The sequence below is a fragment of the Solanum verrucosum genome, unplaced genomic scaffold (assembly GCF_900185275.1).
Source record: "Solanum verrucosum unplaced genomic scaffold, falcon-dt-bn FXZP01000180.1, whole genome shotgun sequence".
Classification (NCBI taxonomy): domain Eukaryota; kingdom Viridiplantae; phylum Streptophyta; class Magnoliopsida; order Solanales; family Solanaceae; genus Solanum; species Solanum verrucosum.
In genome coordinates, this window is record NW_026020402.1 from 2,406,111 (window position 1) to 2,433,526 (window position 27,416).

General features: G+C 36.1%; 3 protein-coding genes across 3 annotated transcripts; all 3 read left to right on the forward strand.

Moving 5' to 3' along the window:
• The first annotated feature begins 1,614 nt into the window (after positions 1 to 1,614).
• On the forward strand, positions 1,615 to 5,787 carry LOC125840164 (leucine--tRNA ligase, cytoplasmic-like). Its single transcript, XM_049519127.1, has 2 exons — positions 1,615 to 1,845; positions 2,115 to 5,787. Exon 2 carries the CDS (start codon positions 2,143 to 2,145, stop codon positions 5,380 to 5,382), a length of 3,240 nt encoding a protein of 1,079 aa, XP_049375084.1. The 5' UTR covers positions 1,615 to 1,845; positions 2,115 to 2,142; the 3' UTR covers positions 5,383 to 5,787.
• Positions 5,788 to 8,412: 2,625 nt separating this feature from the next.
• On the forward strand, positions 8,413 to 10,707 carry LOC125840131 (uncharacterized). Its single transcript, XM_049519098.1, has 5 exons — positions 8,413 to 8,502; positions 8,588 to 9,014; positions 9,226 to 9,369; positions 9,734 to 9,910; positions 10,253 to 10,707. The coding sequence occupies exons 1-5, from the start codon at positions 8,431 to 8,433 to the stop codon at positions 10,705 to 10,707; spliced, it is 1,275 nt and encodes a 424-aa protein (XP_049375055.1). The 5' UTR covers positions 8,413 to 8,430.
• A 6,364-nt stretch (positions 10,708 to 17,071) lies between these two features.
• Positions 17,072 to 17,487, forward strand: LOC125840184 (uncharacterized). Its single transcript, XM_049519151.1, has 2 exons — positions 17,072 to 17,345; positions 17,453 to 17,487. Exons 1-2 carry the CDS (start codon positions 17,072 to 17,074, stop codon positions 17,485 to 17,487), a joined length of 309 nt encoding a protein of 102 aa, XP_049375108.1.
• Positions 17,488 to 27,416: the final 9,929 nt, after the last annotated feature.

Below are 27,416 nucleotides of genomic sequence, written 5' to 3' on the forward strand. Positions count from 1 at the left end.
TCTGCATCACACTTAGGGAGGTCGAAAAATAAAAATATAGAGTAGTGTTTAGGATTTTAACTTAGAACCTCAAGATTAAATTTGACCCCTCATAAACTATTGTATCTACATAATTTTTTTTTAATCTTATACATACAATGTATTTTTTTATCGAGGGGATCTGGAACACCCTTCCCACTCCCTAGATCCACCCATGTTCACAAACAAGGGCGAAGCCAGGTACGACTGAGGGGGTTCAATTAGGCAAAAAAATTTCATTGTTTATAAATAGTTAAAATATTGAACCCCTTTGACTTTTTTGTTTGTTCATCTCTTCATATTTTGAATCCTTAGTGAAAATCTTAATTTTATCATTGAATCACAAGGTAGGAATGATTTTTCATACACTCATGACACCACCCTCCCCATACCTCTCTATAGAACTTTATCTATCTAGATTCTAGATTATCTAGTGTCAATGCACCTTTATCTTGGACCGCACTATATATAGGGGTTGTTATTTGCGTGGAGAGGAGAAAGGAAGAAAGATTTTTTCTAAGCATCATATATTTTTCTCCTTTCCATCATTTGTGTGAATCCCGTGCACAAACTGATCAATACTTAGATATGTGTTAATTGGTTTATGTACATGTATCCCTTTTTTCAATATCATGTACTGTAGAAGGTTTTGAGTCATCATTTGTGGGCTAATTGACTTGGGCTCTGCCGTAGTGGGTATTTGGAAATGAAGATGGGCTTACGTACGCACAGCACGGTAGATTGCACAAATAGCCTAATTTAAGGTTACTGTTTAAAACCTAGCTAGTATTTAGCAGTAACTATTTAAAATTTAGCTAATTTTACTAATGAGTAAATCAAAATTTGAACAAAAAATGCTCTTCATGTTGGGCTTTTCTTAAGAGCAGTTAATTGATTCATTTTTTAAAAAGGAACAATATTTCTACTACTTCGAGTGGAGGAGATGATCGAGGTGGCCCAATCAACCGACTGAGTTGGGCTGGACGTTCATGTAACATGACCAATCTCTAGCCAAGAATTTCATTGTTGATCAAGTCGGGACCGGATCCAATTCATTGGGAAATGAAAAATCTATTGTTTTAACACTCAAAAAAGAAAAATAGTATAGAGGAAGAATCACTTTAACGATTGGATAGGTTCGATCTATAGTCATTAGAGTCTCCTAAAACGATTTACTAAATTCAGTGAGTTATTTCAAAGGATCGAACAACTAATTAAATAATTAATAATGGAATTCCTTGTCGGCTCTTTATAAAGAATTCGATTGATTGCGGGTTTCCAAACATATCATAAGCTATTTCGGTTCTGACAAATGAACCGACAAGGTACCATAGAGAAGCGGTCATAAACTAGAGAATCTTGACCAATTTAAAAGATCATTTATTGTAGTTGAAATAACTCAATTTGGAATTGTTTGATCAAGTAAAGAAAACTGAATGGAATTCATAAATATCTCAAACTATTTTCTTTCATTTTTCTTTTTATTGTTTGAATATTCAGGAGTTAAAGACCATTCTAATGCCCCTTTCCAAAAATTAATATAATGACTTAAGTTACTAGTAGCAAAATTATTGAGATATACTACAAATGAGATAACAAAATCTAGCGGGGTGAAATTGCCTAATCCTACTTTTGCAGGGACCATTATAGTTCAATGGTAAGCTGAATAGTAAAGACAAAAGAAAGCTAAAACCTAGTAAGCGTTACCCTTCAACTTTGATTTTCATTCTTCATTGTGGCGTCTCAAATAGTACTGAGAAGATATTCACTTCAGCCTAAGCAACTTTCTTCATATGTTGTATTGACATCCAATTTAAGCAAATCAAGGTAACCCCATTTCTTAATTTGTCACTTTTTCTATATGTGTTTCTCAAATTTTGAATTATATGTGTTAGTAGCTATGCTAATTATCTTGAATCAGTTCGATCTGTTGTTTTCTTTCGTTTTTGCAAATACCCATCATTCAGATGTTGAAAACAATCATAAAGTTTCAGTCTTTGGTTGTGGGGTTATTGATAAGTTACTTAAACATGGTTCTTGATGGATCTATGAAGATATAGTTATGAAGATGTTGTTTTTTTACCTGTTTTGTGTAGATTCTGTGGGGTTGCTGATAGAGAAGTGATGGCAGAAGAAAGTGGCAGAAGTTTTGCCCGAAGGAACCAATTGTTGGAGATAGAGAAACAGGTTCATAACTGGTGGACAGAAGGTGATGTTTTCAAAGCTGAACCTAAAGAATCACCTCCTAAAGTGGGGGAAAAGTTCTTTGGGAATTTCCCTTTTCCTTATATGAATGGATATCTACATTTGGGTCATGCTTTTTCAGTGTCAAAACTAGAATTTGCAGCAGCATATCACAGATTGAAAGGTGCTACTGTTCTTTTGCCTTTTGCCTTTCACTGCACTGGGATGCCCATAAAGGCATCTTCAGATAAGCTTTCGAGGGAGATATCGATGTTTGGGAACCCACCTGTTTTTCCGGCTAGGGAAGAGGAGAATGTTGAAACAGAAGTGAAGGTTGAGACTGAAGGAAATCAGCCTGCACCGGGTGGAAAATTTAAAGGAAAAAAATCAAAGGCAGTTGCGAAGACGAGTGGTGATAAGTACCAGTGGGAGATAATGAGGAGTTATGGTCTGTCGGATGAGGAGATTGCCAAGTTTACAGACCCATATTACTGGCTAACATACTTTCCACCACTGGCCGTAGAGGATCTGAAGGAGTTTGGATTGGGTTGTGATTGGCGTAGGGTTTTTATTACAACTGATATAAATCCATACTTTGATTCGTTTGTGCGGTGGCAAATGCGGAAGCTGAAAGCCTCGGGAAAGATTGTTAAAGATCTCAGGTACACCGTATATTCACCCCTAGATGGTCAGCCATGTGCTGACCATGACCGTGCTTCCGGTGAAGGAGTTATTCCTCAGGAGTATACTCTTATTAAGATGGAAGTTGTCTCACCTTTTCCACCAAAGATGAGTGCTCTGGAGGGGAAAAAGGTATTTCTCGCAGCAGCTACACTGAGACCAGAGACCATGTATGGGCAAACAAATGCTTGGGTTTTGCCTGAAGGTAAATATGGGGCATTTGAGATTAATGATACTGAGGTTTTTGTCATGACTTATAGGGCAGCTCTTAATCTAGCCTACCAAAGGTTGTCTCATATCCCTGAGAAGCCTACTTGTTTGGTTGAATTGTCTGGTCAAGATCTTATAGGTTTGCCCTTGAGGTCTCCCTTGGCATTTAATGAGATAATATACACTCTACCCATGTTATCTGTTCTTACTGATAAGGGTACTGGAATTGTAACTAGTGTTCCCAGTGATTCCCCTGATGATTATATGGCCCTCCATGATTTGAAGTCAAAGCCAGCTTTCAGGGCCAAATTTGGTGTGAAGGATGAGTGGGTTGTGCCGTTTGAGATAGTCCCAATTATCAACCATCCAGATTTTGGAGACAGGTCAGCTGAGAGGATTTGCATTGAAAAAAAAATAAAGAGTCAAAATGAGAGAGATAAGCTTGATGAGGCAAAGAAAACAATTTACAAGGGCGGGTTTTATGAGGGAATCATGATTGTTGGAGAGTTTGCTGGTATGAAAGTCCAAGAAGCTAAAGGTCTGATCAGGAGCAACCTTTTGGAGACAAATCAAGCTGTAGTATATAGTGAACCTGAGAAAAAAGTCATGTCGCGATCCGGGGATGAGTGTGTTGTGGCTTTGACTGATCAATGGTATATCACTTATGGAGAATCAGAATGGAGGAAGGTTGCCGAGGAGTGTTTGGCCAGTATGAATCTCTACTCTGATGAGACACGACATGGCTTTGAGCACACTCTCAGCTGGCTTAATCAGTGGGCTTGTTCTCGCAGTTTTGGGCTTGGAACTCGTATTCCTTGGGATGAGGAATTCTTAGTCGAATCCTTATCCGATTCCACTATTTATATGGCATATTACACAGTGGCACACTTCTTGCAGAAAGGGGACATGTATGGTAATGATCATTCTTCAGTGAAACCAGAGCACTTGACAGATGATGTCTGGGAATTCTTGTTCTGTGATGGGCCTTTTCCTGAAAATTCTTCTATATCTTCTTCTCTTCTAAAGGAGATGAAGCAGGAATTTCTCTACTGGTATCCATTCGATCTCAGAGTTTCTGGCAAGGATCTTATTCAGAATCATCTTACCTTTTGCATCTATAACCACACTGCCCTCTTCCCTAAGCACCACTGGCCACGTGGTTTCAGATGCAATGGGCATATAATGCTTAACTCTGAGAAGATGTCCAAGTCCACTGGGAATTTCCGAACACTCCGGCAGGCAATTGAAGAGTTTTCAGCTGATGCCACACGCTTTTCTCTTGCTGATGCGGGTGATGGGATGGACGATGCTAACTTTGTCTTTGAAACAGCTAATGCTGCTATCTTACGTCTTACAAAAGAAATAGCATGGATGCAGGAAGTCCTTGATGCAGAGACATCTTTAAGAACTGGGCCTCCATCCACATATGCTGACCGCGTATTTGCTAATGAAATAAATATTGCAGTAAGGACTACAGAGAAGAACTATAGTGAGTACATGTTCCGGGATGCTCTGAAAACTGGTTTTTATGATCTTCAGGCTGCCAGAGATGAGTATAGGCTTTCCTGTGGTTCAGGAGGCATGAACCGTGATTTGCTATGGCGATTTATGGATGTTCAAACACGACTTATTGCTCCTATCTGTCCACACTATGCTGAATATGCCTGGAGAAAGCTTTTGAAGAAGGATGGTTATGGCATCAAAGCTGGGTGGCCAGAGGCTGATTTACCGGATCTTAGCCTTAAGAAGGCCAACAAATATTTGCAAGACACGATTGTCTCGATGAGGAAGCTGCTTCAGAAGCAAGTTTCTGGTTCAAAGAAAGGAAATGCCAATTTGAGTAGCCAAAACAAATCTTCTGTGGGCCTGATATATGTGGATGAGCAGTATAGTGGATGGAAAAAGGAATGTTTGGGAATCCTGCAGAGGAAATTTGACACTTCAACTGGCTCCTTTGCACCTGACAAAGAAATCCTCTCCGAATTGCAGAAGAGTGAGGTCGGGCAACAAGGCAATTTCAAACAAATACAAAAGCTTTGTATGCCATTCTTGAGGTTCAAGAAAGACGAAGTAGTGGCTGTTGGGGTTCAAGCATTGGACTTGAAGCTTCCTTTTGGTGAGATTGAAGTCCTTGAGAAGAACTCGGAGTTGATCAAGAGACAGCTTGGTCTTGAGACATTGGAGATCTTATCTATGACAGATGATGCTTTAGAGAGAGCAGGGCCTCATGCTGCAGTTGTGAAGCAGAATCCTCCCTCACCAGGAAATCCAACTGCTATCTTTCTCTGAGTAAATCATTTTTGCCGCATAAGTTATGTGATCAGTTCTTGTTTGAGACCTACATGATGTGATACTCTCTTTCTAGATCTTTTTTGTCCGTGCATTCTGCGTACATTCTATTACTTGCTGAAGTTCTAGGTCCAAATTAGTGGTTTATTTGCTTCAATCTTGATGTGGAGCAACTGCAATTATATCTCCACATTAGTACTTGTTGAGTAGCAATTTGACAATTCGAGCATCTTTGAGTTTACCATTCTACAAGGTTTCCTAGTTGTATCTGCTTTTGATCATTTCTGCTTATAGCTTGATTGTCTTTTGATGCTGTATAAGCAGTTCAAGTATGACTGTATTTTGTTGATTAGTTTACGTAATTTCATATTTTGAGGCCTTTATTTAGTCATATCTAAATTGTAACGGCTAGTCCCATTTCTTTCTTGCTAGAATCCCATGGAACCTTCTTTTAAATGGATCTGTTACATTCTATGTTGCTCGGACACTCCAAAAATGTTGTTGCCCCGTGTCGGATCCTCTAAAAATGCACTACTTAGGAAGGATCCAACACTCGCCCATCAGAATTTTTGAAGAGTGTAAGCAACATAGGTTACATTACTTAAGTGAATCGAGTTAATATTAAGGTATATCATATATGGTGTTGGCTAAGCCCTTTAGTCCCTTGGAATCCTTTTGAAAATTGTGATAAATTAGTTTCCATTCAGGTTTAAGGTGAATGTAGGATTCAAAACCAACAAAATATATATATGCATTATAAAAATATAAATGAAAATTTGTCAGAAAGGCAAGGCTGAGCTATAGTATATTATAGCTCGTTCACATTGAGCAAATTTTAGAAACCTTCCTTCAAGATTCGCTTCGTAACACTAACTTCATTACAAACTAAATCTATCCTAACGAAAACTGACTACAATCTGGCCTATCAGTTTCCTGCATTGGCATGCTCCCTGCTGCGCGAAATATAGTGACATCCATGAAGATCTGAGTGCCTTTAATCACTTCAAAAACACAAACATCACCTAATTTCAACTGATTGTCAAGCACAAATGCTCCCCAGCCAATGCCAATTTTAGCTTGTGTTGGTCCCTTATAGTATGTGACAGGCCAAGAACCCCTGCCTGCAACACGAAGCATTATGTTGCTGCAGTTTTCCGGGATATATGTCCTAGCGAATCTCAGCTTTATGCACTGCCAAAAGAGATGAACTCAAAATGCAATGTGTTCTAATAAAGATTACAGTACTGTAAACTATATAAAGTGACGGTTAATTTCTAGAGCTTACCAGATGATTGCTCGATCTGGAGATATACGAATGATGCATAAAAGATATAAAGAATGGATTTTTAGAGTTGAAATTAGCTTTTGCTCTTTGATATGCTATAGCCTTCTCTTTATCCATTACTGTCCTGCGCACATCATAAATTACACTGGATTGTTGACTCTGCATCTTGAAGCCTTCATCTTCGATTGCTTCACACAGAAAACATACATGTAACGAGTTAGATGACTGATATGAAGTTTGTGTTCATATATAGCAAATGAGAGAAGATCAAAATACTTACTTAATTGGTTCTCTCTTGTGAAAGAAGGTGAAGCAATACCCTCTAGCAACTTCTCAATCTCCATTCTTTTGATATGAATGTCAAGTGAAACATCATCCTCTGTATCCCCTTCTTGTCTTTTCATTTTGCTGGACTGTCCTAATGGACAATGGCCTAGGTTTTCAACAGAATGCACAACCATGTCTGAGAATTTTGTGTTCCCTTTGTTGCTTGTTGGAGTACCATTTATGATCTCTGTAGAATCATCATCCGACTTGGTGGACCGTGTACCATGAGCTTTGAAGAAAGTATTTGTTAACTGATTTAATTTCCTTCAAGCTTGTACACAAAATACGCAACCAAAGTGCATAAAGAGATGGGTGCTACACTTACCTGACGATTCTTTTGGCTCTGTTTTAACTTTCTTAGATTTTCTTGAAGCTTCAATGTTCTCTTCCTCATCGTCTTTCTCTTCAACATTTTCTACCTCATTCTCTGAACTGCTGAGTTCTTCAAAATGTCGAATGTTGATATGAGGTTTCTTGGAGTAAGGCAGGACATGGAAGGTTGATTTCTCAACAAGATAGAAGATCAACATGTCCCCTAGCTCCAACTTGTTATACACCACAAACCATGGCCAGTCTCCTTCACATATGAAATAATCAGATGCCTCCCTCACTATCTTAGCTTCCCAAGACATCCCTTCATCCGTTCTAAGTAAGGCCGTCTTGGCCAACATCTTCTTATGTTCTTTGACAAAAGCAGCCGGCAGTCGCTAACAAGTGTGGATCATCAAGTTTAGGAAAACTCACATTTTAGAAAGAAAATAAAGCAAAGAATATAGATAGACTTTTGAGAAAAAGAACTTACTATTTTATTGATAAAGCCTTGTTCAAGTAGATTTGAGAAAGATGGATGCTTGTTGTTGGGATCAACTGCCATTTTGCAAAATTGAAATGACAGTAAGAAGAAGAGAAAAAACGAGAGGAAAACTGGTGCTGGTGAAGTTGTTGCTGTTGTTAATGCAGCATTTCACATTACATACACAATGGTTGTGTGAGGAGTGAGTCCCGCCAATTAATTTGGTTCCGTTTTAAACAGCCCAAGCTATGAGTAGTTACTTAGACCCAAACAATAATCATTTATGAAAATTTTCCTACAAAAATACTATTCTATCCGTCCTAATTTACGTGATATTTTTCGGATGTCGAAATTTAAATAAATCTTTCGTTTGACCATAATTTTTTCATATATTATAAGAGAGAAATTATATATAAGAAAAAGTAAGAAATGGCACTTGTCAGAAAAAAGAAAACAAAATTGTGAAAGAAAGTAACAGAGGACAGACAGCTCGGCAATAGTAACAAACTGATAGGTGGCCTCACACACTGTGTGTGAGTGTGTAACGTGAAATGGTGCAGTAACAAACTAAGCCAACATATTAAGCATTTTTTTCTCCTCTTCTCTTCTCCCCTGTTTCTTAGTTTCATTACAATTTTGCAAAATGGCAGTGGATCCCAACAACAAGCATCCATCTTTCTCCAATCTTCTTGAACAAGGCTTTATCGATAAAATAGTAAGTTTTTTTCTTTTAAGAGTTCCCATCTATACTATATTCTTGCTCTGTTTTCTTTGTAACTGAGTTTTTCTAAACTTGTTAGCGAATGCCGGCTGCTTTTGTCAAAGAACACAAGAAGATGTTGGCCAAGACAGCCTTACTGAAAACGGATGAAGGGCTATATTGGGAAGCCAAGATAGTGAAGGTGGCATCTGATTATTTCGTATGTGAAGGAGATTGGCCACGGTTTGTGTTGCATCACAAGTTGAATGTAGGAGACATGTTGATCTTCTTTCTCCTAGACAAGTCCACCTTCCAAGTCCTTCGCTACTCAAAGAAATCTCTTGCCAACATTCGACAGTTTGAGGAGCTTAGCAGTTCTGAGGATGAGATAGAAAATGTTGAAGAGAACAATGAAGCTTCAAGAAAATTGAAGAAAGTTAAAATGGAGGCAGTGCAGTTATCAGGGAAAAGGGTTGATCCACCAGGTGGCTCTAAAGATGGGGGAAATCCATGCTATTCAAATTTAGGTAACCTTGACCTCTTTCTAGTTTATACATTTGGTATATTTTATTGTTTTCTGTTTACTATGTGAACAAACGATGCAGAGACTGATTAGGGTTAAGTTCTAATTTTTGTTGAATTTTTCCATCTCTGAACCTAGTTACGTATGTATGAGATTGCCTTTGATTCTCTCCCTGAAGCCCTTTGTTTGTCTGTCTGGTTTCATCATGAAAGTAGGTAAATCTGATGCCAAAGCTCCTGAGACTAACAAAGTGAATGAAGTAAAAATGGAGCCAGTAATTCTATCAGATTCTGAAGAAGAGAGGGTGGATCCATCCCGTGGCTCCAAAGATAGGGGAAATCCATGTTATTCACATCCAGGTAAGGTTCACCTCTTTATACATTTGGTATGTTTAAATTGTTTTCAGTTAATCTGAGCATGAACTTGAAACTATCGCAGACAACGAAAACAATTGATGCCTATAGATCATACTCATGACTACTTGGGGTTAAGTCCTAACTACTGTTGTTTCTTGTATCAAGTTTGCTATTTCGGAAACTTAAATCACTCTTTTAGCCTAGTTAAAAACTCGTATATCATCGTGACTCCTTACTATTAAGCATGAGATTCCCTTTGAGTCCCTCGCCTGCATAGTCTTCTTAAACCCTTCGATTTCAGCCTGGACTGACCTCATCTAGCCACAGTGTCTCTGTTTGTTTGTCTCACTCTGGTTCATCATGAAAGGAGGTAAATCCCATGCCAAAGATGATAACATGCTTGGCCTGACGAAGAAAACTCCAGAGACTAAAGAAGCGAAGAGAGTCTTTATGGAGCTAATAGTATTATCAGATTCTGAGGAAGAAAACGTTCACCCACCCTGTGGCTCCAAAAATTGGGGAAATCTATGCTATTTACATCCAGGTAACATCGAGCCCTTTATACATTTGGTATATTTAATTGTTTTCAGTATAGCTACGGATGCACAAGATCGATGAGACACAATGAAACAGAAATGATGCATACTAAATAATCATACCGACAAATTGGGTTAACTCCTAATTGCTCTTGTAGTTGTATCAAGTCTGCTAGTTCTGCACAAGTGTAGTTACAGACTCGTATATATCATGACTATAAGTATGACATTTTCTTCCCGAAGGCATTCTTATCCCTTCCTTTTCAGGCCACACTCACTTCACCACCCCACAATGAAATAGGAATATCTCTTTGTTTTTCTCCCTCTTGTTCATTTTCTCAACACTGGAGGATTCATGATGATAAGAGGTAAATCCGATGCCAAAGCTGATAACATGCACAGCGTGAAGAAGAAAGTTGTCGAGACTAAAAAAGCGAAAAAGGCTGCCAAGGATCCTGACAAGGCTAAGAGCCCAGCAAGCGCTTTCTATGTTAAGCGAGGATGGAGGTCTGACAGGAATCCAAACAAACCCAAGAAGCCTGCAGGTGCTTTCTTCATTTTCATGGAGGACTTTAGGAAGCAGTTCAAGGAGGAGAATCCAAAAAATAAATCTAAGGTCCCTATCCATATAGCTGGTGGAGAGAAGTGGAAGCAGTTGTCAGATGCTGAAAAAGCTCCTTGCATGGCAGAGACAAGGAAATGGCTGGCTGATTACCATAAGAAGAAGGATGCTTATAAGAAGCGAGTAGCTGCTGAAGATTCTGATGAAGAGGAATCTTACAAGTCACTTTTCGAGGTTGATTAGGAAGATGGGGATGATGATTGAAGAGGTTTTTAATGGATGAGGAAAATGGGGAGCTATAGCTCAATAGTTTTATCTACATTTTACTTTGATGCTGCTTAGTCCTAATTTAGCTAGGTCTTTGTCCTTCATGGCTAGTACATGGATTTCTATCTAATTCGACTCTTGCTGATTGTCTACTTTGTTGGTTTCTTGATATATATATATATATGCTCTACATTGAAGTTGGGATAGCTTTCTGTTCTACCTTTTCCTATGAGGGTTTTGGGACCCATAAAAAGGTTTTCCATCCTTAATTCGCCTTAAGAATGAATCATTTAGTATTGTATCGAATTGCATGTGTCTAATACCGTGAAGTGGATATAAGGAATCCAAATGACCGGTTCAACTAGCTATGTATTAATATTCAATTGATTGGTTGATTGTCTACGCGGTAAATGTTTGAGTATGTCCTGGTTGCATTTTGACATAGCCTTCTTATGCAAGTTCAGTAGCATCTTGTTTCTGTTGCTACTAACCAAAGATGCAGAGAGCCAGAGACATTATGGAAGTTCAGGTGCAAATGAAACAACGAAAAATGTTTGGACTGGATTCTTTTCCACACCCAATTTTGGACCTCCACAATATAAATTAATCATTTCGAGCTTCTTTAATTTCAAACAATTAGTTTTATAAAATTTCAAAAAATAAAAAATATAGTTTGCAAGTTATTTTAACTAGTTTTGTCACTTTTTATAATATTTAGATAATATACATGTTTTATATAAGTTTGTATATAATTAGCATAGTTTATGAATATTCGAAAATCGTCTCAAATTTTTTTTGTTTTAATTAAATATTTGGTTAATTAGTTTAGCTATATAATAGTTTATATTTTTAAATTAATTAGTTTATAATTAAGTTTATTATTTTATTTCGTTAAAATTAAGAGGTTCATTAATTAATTTATGTTAATTCATTTTGTTCAAGTTTTAACCGAATTTGGTCATTGTTTAATTACAATTTTCCACCAACCCAGTTCCATTTCTCCTTTTAAATTTCAGCAGCCCACTCCCTTACACCCATTATCAGCCCATTCATTAATCCCAGCAACCCGGCCCAAATTTGTGTTCACCAAAACATTCCCAGCCCACCAAATATCAATAGCGTACCAAAAGACCCCTGCACAAGCGTCTTCCCAAAAACGAAACCAGCAGCCCAGCGAACCAGAACGCGAACCCGATCCAGACGACCCGAATCGGGCAGCCGCGTGGGGGTTCAGAACCAAAATAAGCCATAAAAACATAAAAGTGACCAAAATAAGCCACTACTTTTGTAAGTAACTAAAATAGGCTTAGTGGAAGAAAAACTTCCACTTTATCTGATATTCTAAACGTTTTCCGTTAGTCTCATAACGTGTATGTTTTAATATATAACGGAACTATTTCCTACACTTTATAAAATGGAACTATTTCTTACACTTTATAAAGTGAAACTTTTTATTCCACTTTATAAAGTGGAAGAAAATATTCCACTTTATAAAAAGTTACTTTACCTTTTCACTTTCTTTCTTCTTCTCCCCTTTCACTTTCATGGCTTCCAAACTTCACTTTGAAGATTAACATAACAGTTGATGGTCCCAATCCGGACAATTGAAGCAGCCCTACACTAAAAAATCAAAATCTTGAAAGATTGGAGTAGCACAACCCGACAACATAACAATCCGACCCTACAAATTATATAAATTAGGTATTTTTTTCCATCTCATATTTTCATTACTTTAAAATGATGCCTTATACAGTATGCATTCAATTTCTAATTATTGAGTTAGAAAAAAGTCTTTAATTCAAAATAAACAAAATGAATTACATTGTTGGATTGGTATTGCAAACAAGAGAACATGTCATTAGTGAGAGACTAAATCCCTAGCTAACTTACAAAATTAGCTAACATCATTTTTGCTAGGAAAATGACCATAGCAACCTTTTGTAGCTAATACACTCTTAGCTAAAATTTTGCTAGGAAAAACGTTGTTAGCCTAGCTAATTTAGCTAGAATATTTTTTCTAAGAAACATATCCAAGCAAATAATAGCTAGGATTATTCCCTAGGTAACTTCATAGCAAACAACGCTCTTTTGTTGGATATTTTTTAAGCTAATATGTAAACATCCTAGCTTTTTCTTGGCTTGATCTGTTATGTTTTCATGACCCCTAGCTTACTTTTAGAAGCAACCAAAATTACTTAAATTTCACATATCATGAAATAAATAATTGAATCCATTCAAATTACACTAATTCATTAACTATACTTGTGCATTTATTTGCACAACCATTTCAAAATGGTATGTCCTTCAGAAATGAATAACATGTATACAAATAAAATCGAACATATCTGAAGTTTAAAAACATAAAAATTAGCTCCATGTCAACTTAAGCTCAAAAACATCAACATAAGCTCCTTGTTGGCATTGTCCTCCAACTTAACGTCTCCTGCTCCATTTGTTGGCATGTTTCTTCAAATTTAATGTCTCCTTATAGTACTTCAATACCAATTCATCCCTTGGTGTAGAAATCCCATCAACCTTCTCCTTAATAAGTTTTTTATAAATGTGTTCTGGAAAAAAAAAGATAATTAGTCATTTTGAATAATAAAATAAATCAAATAACAAGTAAAGAGACATAAATAATTTGAACTAAGCAAATTGGTCTAATGACGTATACATTAGATTATTTTATAGGTTTTAACAGGAGAAGAATGACACATTTTTAGTAAAAGGAATCAAACACCAAAAGATTAAAGACACCAACGAGTATACTACTAAATTTTTATTGAACATTTAGGCTATAATGTATGAACAAAGAAGATATTTTGGGAGGCTTTCATACCATGTAAACTCACACGAGTTCTATGTTTTTGTAAACTTTTTGACTTTGGATAATGAAAGGATGAAAATTGTTTATTTAGAAAAACAATAACCATGTTTTTGGTTCACATGGATATCTTAAGGATGTACTTCAATTCGTGGGTATACCTTGGGAATGTTATTGGCCAAACATTCCATTTTAAACAACTTTCCAGAATAAAAAGTTAGCACCATTCCATACCCCATCATATAGAGAAACTTCTTTTAATTTTGGACAGAAGTATATAATTAGTCAGATAGCATATTCTCAAACATATTAAAGAAAGACACAATATATAATATGCCCTTTAACTTAGCTTGAGGTGGCATCTACACCCTTTAATTTTTTGTTTACACAAGTAAACACTTAAACTTGTATAAAGTTGAATAAACTTGTAAACGCGTCTTGCGTGATATAATACACATAGGATACCACGTATGATGATGTGTAGGATGCGAATTGCTATGTAGGACGCCAAGTAAGACGCATGTGTTTACTTGTTCAGCTCTATATAAGTTGAAGTGTTTGTTTGTGCACAACCAAAGTTGAAGGGTGTAGACGCAAAATGAAGCCAAGTTAAAGGCATGTTTATGTATTATTCCATAAAGAAAATAACTATTGTCACTTCTAGTTCCTACTAATTACCGAATAAGGACTAGAATAACAAGTACTTCCATTAAGTAAAAACATAGTATTATCAGTATATCACCAAAACCAAAGCACATCAAAATAAAGCTTAGCAGAGATGCAAATCAAAAAATTTATGTAGTGGCAATAAATATTAACTCCTAAATAAATTGAACCATAACCTAAGTCCTTGAAATGAGAAACACAAGTGACAGTCAATCCAAATCTAAAAACAAAAGTCAACACCATTCATTCTGCAACTCATATTAATTTTAATTTAGTTTACTTTTCTACATCCTTATTAGGAACACTAAATGCTTACCAAGCCCTACATTAACTAACATAATTACTACATAAAATCTATACAACAAAGAAACAAGTTAAATAACATAATTACTACATAAAATCTATACAACAAAGAAACAAGTTAAAGAAGTACAAGGATACTATGAGCACAAGAAGAGAAAAAATTCTATGATATTTGATCAAACATTTTACAATGAAGCAGTAATTCAACAATAAATAATTCAAATACACTAAGAAACAAACCTTAAATATTGTTAGGCCACGGCTCCAATGCTCCTTGACATATGCTCCCATTCTTGTTTATGTTTGGATTGAGGAAAACCTTTTTTCCTAAATCCTTAGCTGCACGGACTCTTCACTTTTGATGTTGCACCCATATCAGATTCTCCAAAAATACTCTACTATTCGTTTCTGTTCAAGAAGTCCAATTTGCAAGCCTGACATGAGGCTAGGGAGATTCAAGAAATATTGAACATCACTAAAAGACTTGGCTACATCGTAGTATAGCACATAAAAGAACTATATAAGATAGAATCAAACACATAATAGAGAAATTGAAGAAAATTGCCACTAGATGGGGATTCCTTGGAGACAGTTCCTTTAATTAGCTTAAGATAAATAAATCCACCAATAATTTGTCAATGCACATTTTTATAATTTAACAATCAAAAGTTTTGTAAAGAACAAACCATCTAAAATTCAACCTAATATACAAATCACCATAACCAATTTACAAATCATCTGCAAACACAAGATAAAAAAATATTCTTCAGTACGTTAAAGGAAAGAAAAATTGTTTTAACACAATTCAATAGCATAACTTCTTTATATAAGCAGCAGCATGTCCCATAGCAAATGCAAAACTTTTTCATTTCATAATTAATTATCCGCAACAACATATGATTAGGTTTAGACAGAGAGTTATGAATAGAAAAGATTAATGAGTTGGAATGATTTAGAAATTGGTACACCAAATTCCTTGAGACAAAACGTTACTGATACTCATTGACTAGCAGAATGTCAAGGTCTGCTTTGCTCTAGTTCTCCAATACGCACCATTTAAATCTATTTGACCATATACAATCCCTAATTGCAAAATTAATAGAATTTTTCTTACAGAATATAATGGAGCGTGTTGTGAATCCTGGACCGATTGATCGTACACTTCTCTCTCAGCATGAGCATAAATCAGAATTGTTATGGAAAGGTGAGATATTATTTACTAGCCTTATGAGGACGGTGCGCATGAATGATGCCTGGAATTTATTTCGTTTGCATCGACCTCATGGGCGTGTTGAGGATATCTTACGTAGGTCAGGACTGTATGATGTAGTTTGTGTGGGCAGGATGCAGTATGACCGTGCCCTTGTTACAGCTATGGTTGAGCGTTGGAGGCCAGAGACTCATTGCCTCCACTTACCTTTTGGTGAGGTCACTATTACATTACAGGATGTGCAGGTCTTGTTTGGTTTGCGCATCGATGGTGATGTTGTGTACATGCAGGATGCTACACGGAGGATTCGTCCATGGCGTACTTTATTAGAGACACTCACAGGATGCGCCATAGCACCTGCTGATATGGATGGTGCGAGCCGGGTGAGGATACATAGCATTACCGGCTACTTGCGAGATCAGTTACAAGTAGATCCGATAGGAGATGCTACTCCAGTGGAGCGGGTTGAGAAAATTTCTAGACTTTACATGCTTGTTATATTGGGGGGCATCTTATTTCCGAACACGTCGGGGAACCTTATTAGCTTACAATACTTGGCGTTCCTAGATCCCATCCACGACGTAGGTAAGTATAGTTGGGGCAGTGCAGTGTTGGCCTACTTGTACCGTGCACTTTGTCGGGCATCTATCGGTAATGTGGTTGACATTTGCGGATTTATTCCTCTCCTTCAGATAACTTTACTAAAGTTTTAAAATACATTCAAATACAAATAATCTTTTAACATTATACTGTACAAGAATATTTTTTCTATATTCAATTTTTTAAAATATTTAAATTAGATACAAATAATTTCTAAAAATTATTTAAAATAGATGTATGTAATTGTTAATTTTTTTTGTTAATGATGATAGTTTAATTATTTTGTTTGTCACATTAAGGTTTGGTGTTGGGAGAGGATCTTGCCTGTACAACCATCAGCTCCTCCGTCGCATGATGGTGATGTATTACTTCCATATGCTAGGCGATGGACGCATGGAATTGATAGGGATACTGAGTCACATCATGTTTTTATCCCGATTAGAGATCAGCTAGACCGCATGACGAAGGATCAGGTACATTAAATAATTTTTGCAACTCTTTACTAGTTTTAAAATATATATATATATATATATATATATATATAAAATCTACATATAAAAGTAAATTATTTAAAAGTAAATCAATAATAATTTATTTATATACTAAGCGGTTAACGTTGATTTTATCTAATTGTTATATTTTAAAAATAGTTTCGATGGACACCGTATAATGAGATTTTACATACACTACCTCATTGTTGTACGATCGATGAGCCTTTATGGATGGCATGCGTGCCTATGCTTTGCCTAGAGATTGTTGAGGTGCACGCACCTGATAGAGTGATGCGTCAGTTTGGTCGTCCCCAACATATACCTGCGATTCCTAGTTGGGGAACCAACCACCACGTGCATGATCAGCGTAGGAGGCTTGGATCGGAGGTTCTTGAAATGTTGGATAAATATTTTCGTGATTGGGGTAATCGACATCAGAGTTTAGCAGTTGAGGTAGATGATGGTACTAGAGGGGCAGGGTATAAATTGTGGTACATGCGGTATGGAAGGTTACTTATAGGTAAGCCTGCATTAGAGGTTGATGTACCGTCAGGCTTTGTTCATTCTGCTGGTACTAGCATTGCGATGTCTAGAGGATTATTTAAGTTGCACAGTCTTGCATTACAGTGGCAGAGAGACACAGCCATAGCTTCACATGGTGAAGAGGTATCTCAGATTGTTAGGGATACATTGCTTGAGGCCGGAATACAATTTAGAGAGCCATTTTTTTAGGGAGATCCTTTGTTTGAACATATACGTGCCAGAGGACCCAGGCGTGGACGTGTAGATAGACGAGGACGAGGACGAGGACGAGGATGTGGGGGGCATAGAGGTAGAGCACGAAGACGTGCTCTAGGACGTGGCGCTGGTGGTATACCTATTCCTCCAGACATAGAGGCAGAGGCGGGAGTAGAGGCCGATGATTTGCATATCCATCAATTTGGCACATCAGACATCATGAATTTATTAGATATGTCATTTGGAGATTATATACCTGATATGGCGGTAAGCATTAACAATTTAATATAAACTTAAAACATTAATAACTAATATAAATATTTCAAAATAACTATTTATATATTTTTGTAGGGCACATCTGGTACTGCCCATTGTGACACCGAAGATACTGCACTTTATAACACTCAAGATTTTATTGAAGGACTGCTTGATGATCCGATTGAGTCGCAGGTTTGTATTATTTATGTATTTAATACAGTTTTTTTCCTTTAATTATAGAAAGTGGGGTTCTTTTATATTTCTATTTTTTTGAATTGGGTTGTTAAAGTTTGTACCTTGATCCAAATTTGCATCTATGCTTGATTTGATTTACTGCTTTATACAGTTTTTTCCTTTAGTTACAGGAAGTGGGGTTGTCTTGTTATGTATTTTCTCCATTTGGTTTCTAAAAGTTTGTATCTTTGATGTTTTGAATCCAAATTTGTATTTTTCTCCATTTGGATTTATATTAAATTAACTTTTAATTATTTTTTAGATTCATACTACGGGGCCTTCATCCACCGTGGAGGAGTGCCCCACGACGATCATAGAGGATGTCGTTCCGACAGTTAATAAGGATCCCGATGTGACACAGGTTTATGTTATTTATTTATTTTAAAATATTTACATTAGTTATTAATCCTTTGATTTTATATTAAATTAACTTTTAATTATTTTTTAGATTCATACTACGGGGCCTTCATCCACCGTGGAGGAGAGCCCCACGACGATCATAGAGGATGTCGTTCCGACAGTTAATGAGGATCACGATGTGACACAGGTTTATGTTATTTATTTATTTTAAAATATTTTCATTAGTTATTAATACTTTGATTTTAAATTAACTTTTAATTATTTTTTAGATTCATACTACGGGGCCTTCATCCACCGGGGAGGAGAGCCCCACGACGATCATAGAGGATGTCGTTCCGACAGTTAATGAGGATCCCGATGTGATACAGGTTTATGTTATTTATTTCTTTTAAAATATTTACATTAGTTATTAATGCTTTGATTTTACGGAAAAGGGCCTAAAATACCCTTGAATTATTAGAAATGGTATAAAAGGTTGTAGCTTTTATGCTCTATGATTTGTCATTTTCCTGTGAGGAAGAGGATGATTTTTTTTTAACGACCCTTGGGGGGTCATGGGCTTAGCAACACCCCCAGGCCTTAACATAAATTAAACAACAAAAAAATACACAGAGGAGGACATAAACCTTACCTCCAAAACCTATGATGGTTCAAAAGTCGGTTTCCCTACTAATGGTAACCAACTCTTCCCCAATACTATAAGATGAATCCTAGTATCTAAAAAACATATGAGAGGACTCCTCTCGATACAAAGATACTAGAAAACTTAAATAAGGGAGACTCTCCCCTTACAAAGTAAGAAGAGAGAAAATTCTAATCCTAAACAAAAAAACTATACTCAAAGAGATAGTCGGATTGAAAAGGGGTAGCAAAAAGTATAGAGACTTCTATACAAATTAGATAAAGATCAAGGGGGCTTTTTGATTCGCTTAAGTTTTTTCCTCCGAAAATTGATTACTCCCATTTTTTCCAGCATGTAGCTTCCTCTTACCATCCTAGGAAGCTGATGAAAAGTGTAGAAATGTTGTGTGGTGTCGATTCTGTGGCTCCATTTAGATAGCAGATCAGCAGTACCATTGTTCTCTCTGAACGTGTGACTGCACTGGAAAAAATCCAGCTGGCTAGTAATTGTTTGAAGCTCCTTAATGTAGTGAGTGATCTTCCATGGAGGCTTGCTACCATCCGTGAGCCATTTAACAAGTAGTTCGGAGTCAACCTCGAGGTGTATTCTCCTGTATCCATGCTGGACACACCAGTGGATTCCTTGAAAAGCAGCCTGCACTTCTGCTTGATTGTTTGTGCCAGCCCCAAGAGGAATTGAGAAAGCATAGATCATCTTACCTTGATCATTTCTTAAGATTCCGCCCCCTCCAATTTTTTCGGGATTAGAGAGAGCACTTCCATCCGTATTTAGCTTGTAGATCGAGCTGTGAGGTCTGTCCCAACTAAAGAGGAATGATTTTGGTTTCATGTTGACACCCCTCCACCATTATAATCAGGTCCTTCCAGTTGTCTGGCCAGTTGAAATAAGAGAAAGCAGTGTTGAGCAGATGAGAAATGTCCTTGAAGATAAGATACTTGACTCGCACTACACTCGACTGATTGCCCCCATATTTGACTGCAACTCTATTATTCCATAGGTTCCAATAAATAAAGATTGGAAGGGCCTGGATGATGAGTTTGTGAACCTCATTATTGTGTTTCAGCTTCCACCACTTCATGATAATATTTCTAAGAGGAGAGTGAAGGTGATTGTGGCCAAAGAAAGCTGCATAGTGGGACCATATATAGCTAGCAAAATTTCCAATAACAAAATTGTGATCAATATTATCCCACCCTGGACTACGACAGCAGTAGCAGTGAGCAGGATCCACTCCAAATTTTTGCAGATTCTCATTAGTGGGAATTTTTCCCCTTACAGCCCTTCAAATAAGGAATGAGGCTTTAAAAGGAATATTCCTATGCCAGTTAATGGTGTTAAAAGCAGTCTGCACTTTCTTCTTTCGAATCAAGCTCCAAGCAGAAGAACAAGTGAATCTGCCATTATCAGCAAAAGTCCAAATAGCTTCATCTGTAAGGTTTTCCTAATAGTGAACCATTGTGCTATGGACCTTAGGTACCATCAAAGGATGAACATGATGCCTAACCCAAGCTTCATTCCACTTTCCTCCCACCAGAAAATGAGAGACCTTGGTATTATTAAGGTTGGACACCTCCGGACTATAATTAGCTTGTATGCTGTGCTGACTTTCACTATAGGACTCACCTGTTTGCTTTTTCTGCTTTTGAGGAAGAGGATGATAAAAGATAGGTTAAATGAATTTGGGGCGGGTCTAATTTGGGAATGGGTGGGTTTTTAAATTAATTTAGGTTATTTAAAATCTGGCCAATAGAAATCTGCCACGCAAGGGTATTTTAGGACTGTGGATGGAGGGTAATTTTGTACCATTTCTAATAGTTCAAGGGTATTTTAGGCCCTTTTCCGTTGATTTTATATTAAATTAACTTTTAATTATTTTTTAGATTCCTACTACGGGGCCTTCATCCACCATGGAGGAGAGCCCCACGACAATCATAGAGGATGTCGTTCCGACAGTTACTGAGGATCCCAATGTGACACAGGTTTATGTTATTTATTTATTTTAAAATATTTACATTAGTTATTAATGCTTTGATTTTATAATAAATTAACTTTTAATTATTTTTTAGATTCATACTACGGGGCCTTCATCCACCGTGAAGGAGAGCCCCACGACGATCATAGAGGATGTCGTTCCGACAGTTAATGAGGATCCCGATGTGATACAGGTTTATGTTATTTATTTCTTTTAAAATATTTAGATTAGTTATTAATGTTTTGATTTTATATAAGAAATGTAGTAGTAAAGACATACTTTGACATTGTCAGCTTTAGGATAAATGTATCAATGCTTGGAGCAGTTAGAGATAATATTTCTATCAGTTGGGTTTAATTTTGCATTTCTCAGTTCTTTTGGTTGTCATGATGTTTGTATCTGTTCAAAATTTTAATAATGGAACTTAGGTTAATTTGGCTTTTTGTCTTAATAATGAAGTCTTGGTTCTGATTCTATGATCCAAAATAAAGAATGGAGCATACGAATATATAGTGTTGGTGTGCTTGGATTTATTGTTGTATTGCTAGATCTCTTTAAAGATGGATCTCTTTATTTTTGTCAATTAATTTTTAATTTCTACTATCTAACTTTCTATTTGCAAACCACTTTGTCACCACTCTCGTCTCCAGATGTTACTTTCATTATGCCAGTGGATGATATGCCTCAAACACCCGGAAGAAAAAAAGTTGTTAAAAGAATTGTAAAGAATGTGAACATAAAGGATCTTTCGGCCAAAAAGAGGAAGAGGGACAATGAAGATGAGGATGGATATACGGGACTTAGACCGCGAGATGTTCTACGGATTTCAAGAAAGGGTTGTGGAACATAATATTATTATTTTTGTGTATGTATCTTTTTTGAGGGTGTATAGTATTATTATTCTAATTATATATAGTTATTATTTTTGTGTATGTATCTTTTTTGAGGGTGTATACTATTATTATTCTAATTATATATAGTTATTATTTTTGTGTATGTATCTTTTTTGAGGGTGTATAATATTATTATTTTAATTATATATAGTTATTATTTTTGTGTATGTATCTTTTTTTGAGGGTGAATAGTATTATTATTTTAATTATATATAGTTATTATTTTTGTGTATGTATCTTTTTTTGAGGGTGAATAGTATTATTATTTTAATTATATATCGTTATTATTTTTGTGTATGTATCTTTTTTTGAGGGTGAATAGTATTATTATTATTTTAATTATATATAGTTATTATTTTGTGTATGCATTTATTTTTTTTTAAAAAAGTGAATGAAAAAATTTGAAAATATAAACACTTGGGGATGATCAAAAATACAAATAAAAAATTGCATAGAAATTGATACAAGAATAAATTAACACAATTAAACATCTTTCTTTAGCTACTACCACCATATGAGGCGTTTCGAGCTTGTGAAGGACAATTACGCCTATCATGGCCTATTTGTTTGCACGTTGAACATTTGCGAGTAAGTGTACTTGCGGGAACATCCATTTCATTATGTATACGGGTGATTTTATTTACGCCCACTTTTCGTAAATATTTTTTATTTGCTATCATAAGAAAAGGACTATCAGGCCAATATTTTTCACCGCCGAGTGGATTGAATTGTCCAGAGTAGGCTTTTTTGTAGCTATGCACGCTAAATTCTGGTGCCATATTCTCCCATGCTTGATACCCAATTTGGTCAAATCCCTTTATTGCATGAGAACACGGAATGTGGTATGATTGCCATTTACCACATTGACATTTTCCTTGTGATGCATTTACAATGTGCTTATTACCACCACTGCCATGATGCATATGTGTCTGCACCTCAAATATGTTTTCCCTTTGTTGGTGATAGTTGATAAGTGTGTGACGCTGTGACTTTTTTCGATTATCCTCAAAAATCTTGAATGGTTTAGGCATTCATTGTTGCTTTTGTTGTACTAGCTGATTGACAAATTTTGATCTTGTAACAAATCGGTTCACAATCTGATTGTAAGTGAGTCTTACCATTGCAGTAACTGGCAGGCCCCTGGCTGACTTAAGAAGACCATTGAATGACTCGGAACTGTTTGTTGTCAACATGCCCCATCTCCTACCTCCATCCCTGTGCAATGTCTATTTGTCAAGATCGTTCTTCATTAACCACACATACGCTTCCGGGTTAATCTCCTTAATCATCTCCATTTTTTCCAAAAACTTTTTCTCCTGACAGTGATTTGCAGCTGCCCATAAAAGATTGTTTAAAATGACATTTTTGAATTTTTTTTGAAAATTGGCCTTCAAATGTCTTAAACAAAAACGATGGAACCCAAATGGGGCCTGCCAATTGGGAGAATTATACACGGATGAGAGTATTCCGTGATGCCTATCTGAAATCAATGCCACACCTCTACGACCCTTGACAACGTGCAAGTGCAAATGATCCAAAAATAAACTCCATGTCTCCATGCTCTCATTCGCAACTATTGCAAATGCCAAAGGTAATATTGAGCCGTTACCATCCGTTGCAATCGCAATCAACAACTTGATATCATATTTTCCATAGACATGTGTTCCGTCGATCGATATAACAGGACGACAAAACACAAACCCATCAATGCATGGTTTAAAAGTCCAGAACACATAGTTGAATACATCTTCAATGACATCGACACGCCGCTCTATTTTCCATTCAACTATTGTTCCGGGATTGAAGTATTTCAAAGCTTCCATGAACCTCGGCAACTCGGAAAAAGAACCCTCCAAAGTACCATAGACTTTTTCAAAAGCGCGCTTGCGACCAAGATATGCTTTTCTTCTGCTTATCGAAATGCCATATGCTTTAAGAACCGCTGTTTGACAGTCTTTGATGGGAAACCTGAAAAGTAAAAATAATATTAATTATCAAATAAAAAATGAATATTTTCTTATTAAAGAAAAATCATCTAAGGATAAAATAGTACCTTGGCGTTTTTTCTATATCAACACGAAGGACGTTAGCAATCATCTCAACATCCAAGTTGAAATGTCCATCGCGGCACATACCCATATCACATGTATGTTCTTTAATGTATCTTCCAACTTTCCACATGTTAGTATGTTTATCATTAAAAGAAGTTAGCCTAAATCGACATCCTTGTTCTACACGCCTGCAAACAAGTCGCCATGATTTCTTTGTCGATTTAATAACAAAGTACTCCCTCGCTATCTTTAAATGTAGAAGCTTAACTACTCTTTGCAACTGCTTCTTTGAATTGAACAACATGCCTTTTTCAATATAAATAGCACCATTCATGAAATCTTCCGGTTCACCCCATATACGTTGTGATGTATATTCATCATGTGTATCGCCAAAGATATCTGGACCATCGTGGAAATGATCCAGATAAGGAATTTCATGATTACAAAAAGGACTCATGGACATTGGTCTTGGCGACCGATTGGGCATTACAAAATCATCATCACTAGATGATACCTCAAATGGAACATTATCTCCTGATTCCTCGGCATTAGGCAAATCATCACTATCACTAGCTGAAAGTGAGCCGTAATTTGGAAGGTCATGATCATCGATATTTACAATATCAATGGGCTCATCTTGTGTGATATTTTCCCTATATATGTAAAAAAGTATAAATATTTGTCTCATGCAATTAACTTAATTAAAAAATCAAGTGTTGGACATACCGACAATCATCTGCATCAAAAGTAGGCGAGACATGAAAATTTGAGGATGTCCCGACATTTTCCGTCATTTGAAAGTGTGAGGACTGACCAAAATAATTATCTAGTCCATAACTTGAAGCAATATTCCTATCTTGCTGAGGTAAACCACTACAAAATATATAATAAGAATAATAATAAGAATAATAAATCATATAAATTAATAAATAATTGACAAAATCAACAAATAATAATCGAAATATAATTATTGAGCATTACCAGTCACTTTCATTGATAGTTTTGTTCAAATCAACATCATATCGACCGGTAAGAATATTTTGATAATGAGTCATGTTAGAAAAATCAGTAGATTGAGTTATCGGAAATCCATCAACGCTATTACGATTTTCTAATCGGGGATGGACATCGACCGATAAAGGAGAATGTTGTTGACTAGTCTTAGGCTCCTTCCTAACATAGATTTCAAGTATTGTTAACTTGATTTGATCTATGAAGTCATTTGGAACCCTCAAAAAGTCGGTCAACGATTCGTCATTATAGATAATCCACTCTCCAAAATTTACTTGTCCTTGTGATAAAAATGAAGTAGGGTATTTTCCGACTATAATCAAATTATAATCAGTACTATTTATACCCATTCTTTTATAAATTGATGAAAGAAATTTATGATAGCGGACATTAATTGAATATTTAGCATTGTGTTTGGGAGGACAATTATAATAAACGGTATTTCCGTCATGTATAATTTCGCCATCCCAATAAATCGAAACTCTAACTTTTGGTTTAGAAGCCATTTTTTTTTTTAGATTGAAATGAACAAATATAGAAGACTTTATGTTGTAGGTGCGATTCAACTATGTTTGAACATCCTCCTTAAATAGAGATTGGAGGATTTTTCAGAATAAAAAAATAAAAATACATAGTGGAATAATTTTTTCCGTTTTTATGATATGTCAAATCAATATAATTGATTGTATGACACAAACACTGCAAAAAAAAAAGATAAAGAGATGGGAAAAGTATTCCTCTTTGTAAAGTGGAATTTTTTCTTCCACTTTATATAAAGTGTAAGAAAAAGTTCCACTTTACAAAGTGTAAGAAAAACTTACACTTTATAAAGTGTAAGAAAAACTTACACTTTATAAAGTGTAAGAAATAATTCCATTTTATAAAGTGTAGGAAATAGTTCCGTTATATATTAAAACATACACGTTATGAGACTAACGGAAAACGTTTAGAATATCAGATAAAGTGGAATTTTTTCTTCCACTAAGCCTATTTTAGTTACTTACAAAAATAGTGGCTTATTTTGGTCACTTTTACATTTTTGTGGCTTATTTTGGTTCCCACTTCGCCGCGTGGCCCTCTCCTCTCTCCTTATCATTTCTGTACAAGAACGTGGGAACATATCCAGGTGGAGCGATCTACTTTCGAGTTTATCCTTGCTCTTTGAATCCAATGGCTCCCTTCATTTTTCCGTTGAGAAATTGTACGATTTGGTACAAGAATAGAGCTGTCAACCTTATCTCCAAGAGGATTCGAATTTCAAATTTGGAATTCCATCCAAATCCCCTTTCTTCACCCGATTTCCCCCCTTTTCAGAGTTTTCTCCTCCTATAAATAGTTCCCTCTTCTTCTTTGTTAATGGTTAGAAAAAAGTTAGAAAAAATAGATGTTAGAGAGACAACTTACGTTTTAGAGGTTGGAGATTATATATAGAAACCAAATTTGAAGCGAAGCTAAGGTTCTCAACATTCGAGCCAATTTTTCTTTAGTCTAGAGTTTAGTCTCTTTCTCGTTCGTTATTTATTGGAGTCTGCCGGAGTCCATCGGAATCTCACTTGTGGCGTGGGAAGAAGCTTCATCACTAGCTTGTATCTCCAGTTCGCTGCTCCGAAAGAGGTATATTTCCTCGTTTCGTTCTTGAATCGTATTATGTTCTTTGGTTTTAAGTCCATTATCTAGCTGCTGATTTGGCTCAATGCTCTGTTTCTGGTTTTAGTGGGTTGTATTAGTTTTCAGACATACACTCCTTTCTACTGTTTATTTGGATTCAAAATGAGTCGAATGTGTATGTATGGATGCCGGAGGACTGATGTCTGATCATTTCTCTCCGGTTGCTTGTATTTCTCCTCTGCCTTAGTTTGACCTTCAAAGTGATGTCTTTATAGCTTGGGTTTGATTTCAGTTCGTAGCTTATCCATTTAGATAGTAGCATTTAGTTTTGTCTAAGTTCATTTCTAGATGACTTATTTATGAGCAGCTGCTTAAGATTTTAGTCTATTTCAAGTCCTTGTTTTCCTTTAGTTTGCTGCTTACTTTCCTTTGTTATATTTCTTGCCTTAATTTCTCCAAGTTAGGTGTGTGATTTTAATATTAGCAAAATATGAGGCAGATTTGTTCTTCTTTTTCAGTTAAGTGTATTGAGTATTGTTTATTCCCTTTTCCAAATCTAGTCTTGTCTTGTCTCAGGTAGCATGTGTTCTTCATTTAAAATTTGTTGAATTCGTCATGGATTGTTTTAATATTTGTTGCTCGATTTCGTAAATATTAATTTGATCTGGTTAGCTTAAGAAAGAATAATACTAAGTTTTTTCTTCTTTTTCTTGTACTATGCATGAATATGGCCCTAGTCCTCATGGACTCCTCATCCCTCATTTGCGTTGTTGAGTTGTCGAGTCTGCCCTTACTGGTCGAAAGTTGATGCGCACAAAAAAGG